Source organism: Piliocolobus tephrosceles, chromosome 14, assembly GCF_002776525.5.
Source record: "Piliocolobus tephrosceles isolate RC106 chromosome 14, ASM277652v3, whole genome shotgun sequence".
NCBI classification, from domain to species: Eukaryota; Metazoa; Chordata; class Mammalia; order Primates; family Cercopithecidae; genus Piliocolobus; species Piliocolobus tephrosceles.
The window spans coordinates 75,240,948-75,252,651 of NC_045447.1; the positions used below are offsets into that span (position 1 = coordinate 75,240,948).

Consider the following 11,704-nt stretch of genomic DNA (forward strand, 5'->3'; position numbering starts at 1 on the left):
ACTTCAGAAGAATGCCTATATCAGGAAAGTGTACCCTTAACAACATAGAGGATCCTATTCCCTGGAAAGGTGTGTTTCATTCCCCACATAAGTAAACTGTATTATTCAAAGCCAGCCTCTCTGAGTCTGATCACCATGGAACATCAGTGAAGACTGAGGCACAGGCAATGGACTGCAGTGGACTCACAAGGATGATGATTCCTTCCTGAGGACTCTTGGTGAAAAAGAATCCAGACTTCTGGTCATTGCCTCTGTCATACAAACTGAGTAATTCTTCCCCCCAACTGAAGTTGCTCCTCATATTATTATTCCACTAAAGATAACTACTAGAAGCATTTTGATGAGGATCATTCTAAGAAACTTTCCATAAATATAAAATTACATGAAAAATAATCTGGTCTATAGGCTGCTATTTTCAACCAAAAATATTTCACAGATCTCACTTTATATTTGTAACCATAGCTCTATGTTATCATTTGAATAGACTTTAGGTGACATGACATTCAGTTAAGACATGCTCTTTTAAAGGTACCGATCACTTAAGGAAGGAAACGCTTCATGAGAAACCTGTGATATGCGCGATCAAGATGAAGCACAGCATTGTGAGGAAAGCGACAAGCTTCACCGTTCTAGACATAACAGCCTGACTGTGCATGAAATAATCCTCCTGCCCTTCCCTGCTGTTCTCTCAAAAACGCTTTGGGACTGATGCAGGTAACGTTAAATCTTTAAGGAAGCATTTATGGACTAGAGAAGCCAAGACATAGGCCTGTGGAGGCAGACTCAAGAGCAGTGACTACTCACTCTGAGGGTACTGCACTGGTAACAATACAGACACAAAGGTGATTTTAAAAGGCGGTGGTAGAATTTTGACAAATACATATTACTTTTATAATCAGAAAAAAAATGGAAATGTTAACATCTGTTAATATTTGTCACACTAAACATTAAATTATTTAACATGTGGTAGTTCAACCTTTTTTTGAATATCATGTCTTACAGTCCTAATTCTTACAAACCTTTTGTTTGTTTTTTGGTGTCCTTTTTTTGGGGGGCGGGGGGGTAGGAAGTCCAGGAGCAGAAGAATTACACTGACTTCCTACTTCTTCTGACAGTCACTGTGACCTCTAGAGGGCCATTTAAATGCCCCACTCATTTCCATCTTAGAATACAAAACTTCCAACTACCACATGCTGAGCATCCTAGGCCCGACACTCACATCCGCCCACAGCAATCACCAGTTCCGTGAAAGGCCCACATATTTCCTAGTGAAGTGAAACTCTTGATGGAGGTATGATGGCAAATAACAGTGTTCACTTTCAATTCTCAGAAAACAAAATACAGGAGACTAGATTGTGAATTCCTGCAAGAGAGGCCCAGAGATGGCACACACAGCTCCCCACTGGGGAAAAGAGCAGTGGGAAAACGAGCAACAGTCAAGAAGAAAGAGTCATAGTGATGGTGCCTGAAATGCTGTACAGTGGAAAGACCTTCAGTGGAAAACAAGGACTCAGGCAATTCTAGAGTTTTAGGTCCACCTGTAAGATGTGCTCCAGTACATTAAGGTCATGCAGTTGTACTTTGGGGAATGTTCCAATTAGGTATATGCAATATAAGGGTCTAAACTAAAGATCTGTTGGCTCATAATTGAATAAAACTACAAAGTTACTTCAATGTTAAAGACAATAAAGGCCTATATTTTCAATGAAAAATACTCTTAACAGAAAACAACGGGAAGACTTTTACAGTTTCTGAACAAGCCAGAGAGTTTGGCCTATTAAGTGACTTGTACCTATTCAAGAGTGAGAAAATATTTTCGTAAAAATAAAAGCCTCTTTATTTCTCTGTGTGTCTGTTCTTGGAGAGGAGATAATGAAATTAGGTTAGATATATTTTGCTAGGTTAAGATCAACTAAAGAGAGTCAAGTGAGAAAAGTGAGAAAAATCTAAACAATTTAAATAGTTAGATGGCTCAGCTCCAATACTGACAAATCTTACCAGATAACCTATAGTTTGAAAGTTCACATTAATTCAGGAAATGTATTACTATCTTTTTCCTCATTTCAGACAGAATTTGAGGAAGGTTATATGCAGACTTACAATATAACAGGAAAAGAATGTGTAGGAATAAATAAATTTAGGTTAAAGGAAAATAAGGGTAGAAAAGTAAAAGGAAGCTAGGAGAAAATATATCTTGGGAATATGTGCATTAATGGAAAAATTCAAACTTGAAATTAACACTGATTTATGAGGTAAAAAAGAAGCTTTGCCACTCACCAATTTTAACCTCTGTAAAGGTATTCTGCCTACATCTATTTGTGTCCTTTCTGGGACATTAGTGAATCGAACTTCTGGGACCGCAACGGCGCACATGACATGGGCCCACCTACAGGAAAGGAGACATTAAACATAAACAAAAGTACCCTAAACTTACATACTTCAACTTGGTGATGCCAGTTCTCACAGATGGGAAATACACAGATGAGGAAGAAAGCCAAAAGCCTAAATCCATCACAAACAGATTCTAAACTGTAAACCTCCTAAATGATACCTGGACAGACTCACTACCACAGCTGCCCAACAACATTTTGCCATGAAGAGTTGGTAAAGGCCCAGGACTCTATCCTATCAAAGTGCATATATTTTTCTACACTTGATCTGCAAAACACTGAAATGCAGATTTCTTATTTCACGTGATGCTGGAATATGCATGTGCTTAATGTACTTAAACTAATCAATATGTGGCAAGAGACTAGTTCAATTAATAAAAGGTATGAACTGGGTATAGCATATAACCTTTTTAAATAATACAAATGTCAGGAAGCAAACTTGTTCAAGTAGCAAAAGTTCTCCAAAAGAATTAATGCTAATCTTTAATTATATTGTTTCTCGCTGCAATCTTACTATAATCAATGAGACCCAGAGACAAAGAGAAATCAAGTTTTATCTTGTACCCTGGTTTCCTACTTTTTTCACTTTCTGCAAAATGACAACTTTCTCATTAATACTATTAAATGTGTCATAAATGTTATATCCCAAAATAAATGTAAAGAATCATGAGGTTTGAAGAGATCTTGAAAGAATTGTCAAATCCATCAACATATTTTTAAGCCAAAGCATATTTACTTCACTCAAACAGCATCGGACTCTATCCTGTCTTTCAAGACCACAGGAAGAGAAAACAAGTATCAACCCCATCAGGGCATTCTTCCACATCGAAATAAATACTATCATTCTATAGAAAACACTATTTCTTTTTGTTGTGGTCCAAGCATAGAAAGAAAACTTCTTATCACCTGTATTTATACAGGAACCACCTAACCCATCTCACAGTACGGCATCCAGTGCAATATCCAAGAACCAGTGAAGAGTTTTTAGTATAGCAAATCATATCAACCAGGACTGTGGAAGAACATCATCTTTCAAAAATTAAACAAACCCTACAGTTCCTTACAACAAATTTCATTAATGTAATAATGATAAATACCTTCATTTCTCCTTCCCAGCAATCAGAAACATGTGCACATGTAAAGAATTATGCTAACTCCACCATTACATTACACCAGGAATCCTAACTCCAGTGCCCAGGGGGCCAGGCGGAATGTAAGCAAATACACATATACCAGGAAATCATGGTGAACTGAGGAGTACCTGCCCCACTGACACTGGGTTCTATCCCAACTTGTTATTACTGCCTTATAGGGATATACAATCATTTGCAATTAAAGATGAAAATCTGGATTTTTAATGTAAAAATCTCTCAATTTTAAAATTTTAGATGCAATTTATAAAACGGTGCATGGGTCCTACAAAACATATCTTGGACCTGAATCTGGCCCTCAAGTGCCAGCCTGCAAAATCTGCCCAGGTTATTTTGACATGTCTCTGTTCCAGCGTATGCTGTAATAATATGCTTTGGCCCCATTTTCAATATTAAAACCTGGTCATGAAAAAAAATAAAATCTATGTAGAACAGTCATAAAAACTGGACTGCCTTCCTTTTATGTTTACTTATGACTCTCTTTCAAGATTCTCTTCATATTCTCCACCTGATCCCTTTAAATCTTAATATCAATGTTTTCTCCCTATCTTTTCTCATTTAATACACTTATATTCTTGTTAATTTGCTAATGTAAAAAGTAAATGGTTTTATTATCATTGCTATGACTGAAATATCTGAAGATCACAGTTTCACGTTCTCAGGTATGCCCTGTTTTTGTTTGTTTGTTTGTTTGTTTGTTTTTTGAGATGGAGTCTCGCTCTGTCACCCAGGCTGGAGTGCAGTGGCGCGATCTCGGCTCACTGCAAGCTCCGCCTCCCAGGTTCACGCCATTCTCCTGCCTCAGCCTCCCGAGTAGCTGGGACTACAGGCGCCTGCCACCACGCCCGGCTAAAGGCATGCCCTGTTTTTAACAGACCAATAGCATTCATCATATTAAACATCAGGATTCTAATGGTACCTGGATGATATGGGCTACCTTCATTTTTAAAACTCTGTGAATAAAAGAGGGGTTATTTTTCATGGCGTCAAATACAAAGAACAGAAGCGTAACTTGGACTACTCTTGCCCTGCCGAGATTACAGTGCTAACAGTATAAGTCTCTGAAGCACAGAATTCCAACCTCAGATCTGAGCAGCAAAAGCTTTGAAACCACATGTACAATGAGAGGTAAAGCGAACTGTCATCTAAAGGTTCTAGAATGGAGAAAGAAAAATAATGAAATTCAACACAGTTAATGTATTACTTACTTATTGTTCTTCGTTTGCTTAAGAGCACCTCCTCTCAAATTGCAGAGACAGCATTCCTGGAGGGAAAAGAAAATACCACATGATGACCAGACCCACACAACAAAAGTCATTACCATTCATCTAAATATTCTCAGAAATCCTGATTTTTCATTCTAAAATTAAAACTATCAGGAATTACATGAAGGTCTATCTCTGAGAAGTTCAAAAAGAAAGATAGAGGAGGGGGGAATGGTAAAGGTATGCCCCTCAAATTTCAGGATGTAAAATTCTCCCAGAGGGAACCATCATGAACCTGGTATCATTTTAAATTGACACTGTCATCAAAGGAAAGCTGTGACACAGAGAACCCAGCAGTCCAGAGAACCTAGTCCGCATACCTAGGTATGTGCAAGAATTCTAGAGCAGAGAATGCACACACACGGTGTAGCCTTGTGCTCTGAGAATTCACTCCAGGATACAAGGCGGCTAATGAATGCAGTCTGGGCAGGCTTTTTTCTAATACAAGAATAAGCAAGAGGCTATTTTTAAACGATACTCTTTTCACCAAAGTAACACTTGGGCCTCACTCTTTCTGTGGGCAAACAGTGTTAGAAAAAGTGTCCTGATCAACCCCAGCTATCCGGACCAAGAAAACAGCACCAAGAAACGTTTTGCTTTATCCTTCCCATATAAGCTTATCCTTTCAGCATTCTTATGTGTCTTAGCTTAGAATGTAATTTTCCACTCCAAGATGACTCCAATTGCTACAAATATAGATCTTATTAGTTATTTCTCACTACACTCTCATGAAAAAGACCAGGATAAGGAGGACCAGAGAGCAGTGCACTGCCCTCTCATGACCTAAATTGTTTTTACATCAAATACCTAAGTAAAATTTTTAATTTCAAGCTTGTCCTTACAATTTTCTGCAATAATACATTTTTTAAGTCGGTAGAAGTTATTTGGGGTTTTTTCCTCTAAACTTCATACACAAAATCTCTTTACCCCATCCACTAAAGTGATGTTCCTTAACAAATTTTGACAATTTTGCCTAGCTTTACGAGGAATCCACCTAACTGATCTACCATTAATGAGGTGTGAAACTTCATAGCTTATACTTTTCTGAGGAAAACGATACAAAAACAACTGGAAAGAATCACGTATCTGTGTAATTTGTGTTAGGCAGTAATAAATGCAAACAACCAGAAATGTCCAACAGGCTTATGTGTCTGAAAAGTCTCTGTACATCTATATGAAAATTCCTGGATTCAGAGTAGTAAAAGATACATTGTGTATATTGACTTGAATCCATTATAAACCCAGCTCAAGGAAATAACAACTCAATGAAGAATTTTCTCTATCCATACCACAAAGCCATATCCTAGAGGCCCTTGGAATAACTGGTTGTGACGAATCATACCAAGAAAGCAAAATTTCACAGTCCAAATACTGAAAATGAGAGCTCTGGTAGTTCATTTTATAAGTTCTCAATTTTAGGTATTTTTCCAGTAATTTAACACACTTTCTACAAAGAAAGAGGGGGTGAGAAAGAAAATGAATGAATGAAAAAGGAAACAAAACTTGAGGTCAAGTGCTTTCATTGTATACATGAAGACGTTAGTTTCAAAATTGGAATGCAGCAAAGAGTTGAGGACTGTGAAGCACTCAGGCTCTAAGAGAATTAGATGTCTGATTAATGAAACTAGTAGTGAGGAGAAGCCTAAAGGGACAAGTTAGCAAAGTTAAATACAGCGCAGCAGCATGGAAGCTGCTCAAAAGCACCTGATTAGGATCTAGAGCACCAATCTAATAAGAGGAAAAAGTCCTCTGAAATACAATGTGTAGGCTCAAGATTTTAAATAGAGTTAAGATGCTCCACCATCACAAGAAGAAACTCATTCTTTCTAGCCTCCCCTCCAAGTCACAGAATCTAACAGACAATTCCAAGTCCTTGGTTCACCTGACCTCTTAGCACCATACAACACTGTTGATCCTTCCTGAAAGATTTTCTCCCTGTGGTTTCCATGACCCTTACACTCCTCATTGTCCTCCTGTGCCTCTAGTTGACCCTCAGTTTCCTTTCACAGGCTTCTCTTTCACTATCCTCAAATGCTGGAATTTCTGTAATAGGCCCTATTACTTCTCTCTCCACACACGCCTGCTGAGCATCTGATCCACTACCCTGATTCGGATCACTCTCTATAGGCCAATGGCTCACACCTTAATTCCCTGAGGTATCTGGTTGACAGTGCCACAGGCATCTCAAACACACATGCAAAACTGAACTCATATCTTCTTCTCAAGCCTGTACTCCCCCACTGTTTTCCATCAGTGGTGCCTACCATCCATTCTAGCTCATATTGGAAGACATATTTTTCCTCTCATCTTTTAGATCCAATCAACTGAGTTCTGTCAATCCCACCTCCAAATCTACCCTGTTCTCCCCATCATCACTGCCATTCGCTAACAGCCCCAGTATCCTACACCAGACCTAAACTATTACAATAGCCACCTAGAGCTACTCTGAACTCCATGAGAGAAGGTTTTTAATGCTTCTCAGTATTTAATATGGCCTCAGAGGGCTAGAATCATCAGGTCTTGGTCTTGGCCAGCTTCACTGTGTTTAGACACCTCAAGGACCTCCAACGAGGTTCCTTCTGTCCTAAACACTTCAGAGTCAACCTGTGCCACTCATCAATAAACTAAACACATTCTTGACATCTCAACCTAAATGTTACTTCCTCAAACAAGAATCCCCAATCCCTTGGCTCAGGTACTTCTATCTCAGGCATTCCCACTGACACTTTCACTGATACTCCCCTTTTATTAGCTTTATTACTCTTGCAACTATTTGTTGCATGCTATCTGCTGCCCTCACTAAACTGTAAACTCACCGAGTGCTATGAGAATGTCTGTCATTATGATATCCAATAGAGAGTATACCCTTAATATGAGTTTGTTAAATAAACAACAAAACATGGCAAAACAGGGAAGAGTGAAAATCTTGAAAGTTAACAAAGGATTAATAAAATGCAAAGACCATTTTCACATACTGGGACTTTCTAAGGAAAGTATGCTGCAGGCTTTAGTGAGTCGACAAAGTTATTTTCGCCATGATTTACTGGAGAAATCTTATTTCTTTGTAAAGAACAAAAATATTCATGGCCAGGTACACTCGTAAGTTATTTATATGATATCACAGTTTCTGTTCTCTCAATTTTGAAAAAAAAAAAAAAGTAGGAAACAAGGAAAGTCATGTCAAGTTACATCATTTGTTTGACTCAATGTCCCTCAGAGGGTCAAACTAGTTGATCTGGTAAAAACATAAAGATGCCAACCTGTCCATTCATTAATTTGTAGTTTCATTATATACCTATTTTTAAAGCCCAGCAGAAAACATACCAGATAAGACAATTTTTAACCTTTCTTTCCTTTTTTAAATAGTACTTTACTGTAAGACAATTTTTAACCTTTCTTTCCTTTTTTAAATAGTACATCACTGTCAGAGAACAGAACTGATATCTCTAAAAATTAACAAGCTAACTCTCACTCAAAAAGCAGCCTGAGTTTTCTTAAGAATCTACAAAGCCTGACACATGTAAAGGCACTACACAAAACAGAGTAATTGTACCTGTATCATTTTCCTTCAAATCTTTCAATGAAAGAAGTTAAGGAGAAGGTAGGAAAGTGCTAGAGTATCCATCAAGACACTGAGTCATTAAACTTGATATCAAGAATAAAAATTAGAAGAACAGAGACATGTATTGAAAGCCTAATGCATTCCAGGTACCATGCCAAAAATTTCATATACTTCACCTCCCTTCTTTAACACAAATTTATTAGGTAATTCATTATTTCACTTAATAAAGAAACTCAGATTCAAAAGATTAAGCGGTATTCCTAAAATCATCCAACCCAAAGGTTATCAAACTTTTTCTGTAAATGACTAGATATTTACTAGTTTAGACTTTGCACAACTATAGAGTAGTTGTAATCACTCAACTCTGCCACTGGAGGAAAATATTTAAACTACTGGTTGTGTCTATATGCCAACAACATTGTTAATTACAAAAATAGGCAGTGGGCTAGATCAGGACCATGGGTTAAAGCTTTCCAAGACATGATCCAATCAGCAAGGAGAACAATTGAGATTCAAACTCATGTCTGCCTAATCCAAATGTCCATGCACCTTTTCTCTAGCATCTTCTGCCCCAAAGTATAAGGCAAGGCATAAGGTATCAAAGTAGAGTGCAAAAATAAACAAGAAACAATGCCTGCCCTGTGAAGCTCACAACTGACAAGAAGAAAGTTCTTGTATGTACTTAAACAAAACATGAAGATGACACCGGCAGAGGCATTACCAAGTCTCCACGTGCTCATTTCCATAAATAATCAAGAACTCCTTTTTAAAACACAATCCCTGCAAAAGAACCCATATCATAAAAAATTGTGCTCCCAGCGGCATATAACAATTTGTGTTCTTATTTGTTTCATTAATCTAGCTAATAAAACATCTCATTGGTATAACATCATTAAATTTTCCCTACTTTATCCTTCCAAGTAATGATACCATTTGAAACAAACCAACATTTTAGTTATGCTGCGCAATATAACCTCAGGCTAAATGAATCAAATTTAACTGAGAAGAAGAACAGTGAAATTGGAGAGCCATACCATATCACAGTGTTTAATATAGAGCAGATGGCCAGGTTTAAGTCAAAGTTTGGCCATTTATTACTCTTATGACTGTGATCAGTTACTCAACCTCTGTGCCTCAGATACTTTACCTACAGGGGAAAAAATAGTACTTCCCTAAATTAGTTAATATATGTAAAACATTGCCTAAGCACGCACTAAATACAAAAGGTACAGTAGTTAAACATGCACAAGATTAACTGTGGTTCTAGATAACGTAAATCTAACATTGTCAGTGCATAATCTCAGTGTAGCTGTTTAGTGGGAAACAAAAAATTTGGATCTGTGATGAATAATCTTCTTGAGGTACAAAAAGCAAGAAACAGAACTGGAGAGAAAAGAAACTCCAGGAACCCAAAGTCCAGGCAACTGTGGTCTAAAAAGCAAAAGATATTCCATAGTTCTTAAAAGTTGCCAGCTCGGCCGGGCGCGGTGGCTCAAGCCTGTAATCCCAGCACTTTGGGAGGCCGAGACGGGCGGATCACGAGGTCAGGAGATCGAGATCATCCTGGCTAACACGGTGAAACCCCGTCTCTACTAAAAAATACAAAAAACTAGCCGGGCGAGGTGGCAGGCGCCTATAGTCCCAGCTACTCAGGAGGCTGAGGCAGGAGAATGGTGTAAACCTGGGAGGCAGAGCTTGCAGTGAGCTGAGATCCGGCCACTGCACTCCAGCCTGGGCCACAGAGCGAGACTCCGTCTCAAAAAAAAAAAAAAAAAAAAAAAAAAAAGTTGCCAGCTCAACTCTGAAAGGCAGGCAGATCTTCAGAATCTCCACAGTGCCCAGATAACAGACTCCGAAGAAGGGAAAGTCCTAATCCCACCCTCAAAACACCTGAAACCTGAGTGGACTTAATCAAACTAAAGCTGCAGCAAAGCACAGGCCCAGCTCAAATATAAATCAGATTGACTTCACCCAACTGTAGGAACCTAAGAGAAAAAGTAGCACACCCTTTCTGGAAATAATATTCATTTCAGTCATCATAGACAAAATGTCTAGCACACAATAAAAAAAGTACAAGATATACTAAAAAGCAAAAAAAAAAATTATTTATGATCAAGATAGGAAATAATAAAATGTTGATGTCATTCGACAGATTTAGAAGCAAACTGGAATTGGCAGGGTAAAAGTTTAATGACTTAAGAGACAAATGAATAGGAAGTACAGTCATCCCTCAGTGTCCAAGGAAGAGTTGTTCCAAGACCCCTCACAGATACCAAAATCCAGAGATGCTGAAGTCCCTTATATAAAATAGCTTAGTATCTGCACATAACCCATGCATATCCTCCTGTATACTTTAAATCATCTCTAGATTACTTATAATACTTAATACAATGTAAATAATATGTAAACTGTTGTTATACTGTATCAATTAGGGAATAATGACAAGAAAAAAAAGGATGTCATTGTTCAATACAGACACAACCATTATAGGTCTAACTACATTTCTGATCCACAGTTGGTTGAATCCACATATCTAACCATGGATACAGAGGGCCAAATGTACAGGATTGAAAGACAAAAGAGAGTTTTAAAAACCAACACAGATCTATGGGGGGAAAAAAAAAACTATTCAATTTATGTATAATTGGAGTACTAAAAGGTGAAAAAAGAGAAAAGGGGTGATAATATAGGAAGAGATATTGACAGAAAAATTTCCACAACTGATAAAAGGTATCAACCCACAGATCAAAAAATTACAGCAAACTCTAAACAGATAAATATAAATAAAACACACCTGCCTACATAGTAATCAAAATTCTGGAAACCAAATAAAAAGAACATATCTTAAAATCAGAGGGGAAAAAAGTAAACAACTATATGAGTTACACATGACATCTAATCTGAAATCGTGAAGGCAAACAGGCAATGGAACAGTATCTATTAAATACTACAAGAAAAAGCTGCCAGCCTAAAATTCTACTTTCCAAGAAAACAACCTTTAAAAAATAAAGGCAAAACAGAAACACTCTCCGTGTGATAAAAATCTAACAGAATTTGTCCCCAGGATATCCACATGATAACAAATGCCAAAATAAAGTTCTTCAGAATGAGGAAAACGAAATCACGCATTACCGAGGATCAGCAGGAAGGAATGAAGAATTCCAAAAATACATGGGTAGATATAAAATCATGTTTTAGTATCTTCAACATACACACACACAGAGACACACACACAGAGACACACACACAGAGACACACACACAGAGACACACACACAGAGACACACACACAGAGACACACACACAGAGACACACACACAGAGACACACACACAGAG

The 11,704-nt window shown here is 37.7% G+C and overlaps 1 protein-coding gene across 10 annotated transcripts in view; it reads right to left on the reverse strand.

Annotated features, from left to right (window-relative positions):
* KDM4C (lysine demethylase 4C) overlaps nucleotides 1–11,704 on the reverse strand; it is a 432,363-nt gene that overhangs the window by 121,372 nt on the left and 299,287 nt on the right. For 7 of the 10 annotated variants that reach the window (XM_023213146.2, XM_023213144.2, XM_023213142.2 and 4 more), the window contains exons 16-17: nucleotides 4,750–4,805; nucleotides 2,278–2,386 (exon numbers count right to left, since the gene is read on the reverse strand). In XM_023213146.2, coding sequence (XP_023068914.1) covers nucleotides 2,278–2,386; nucleotides 4,750–4,805 — 165 coding nt within the window. The remainder of the gene's footprint in view (nucleotides 1–2,277; nucleotides 2,387–4,749; nucleotides 4,806–11,704) is intronic. The other 3 variants (XR_002731803.2, XR_002731804.2, XR_002731805.2) reach the window with 1 other exon arrangement.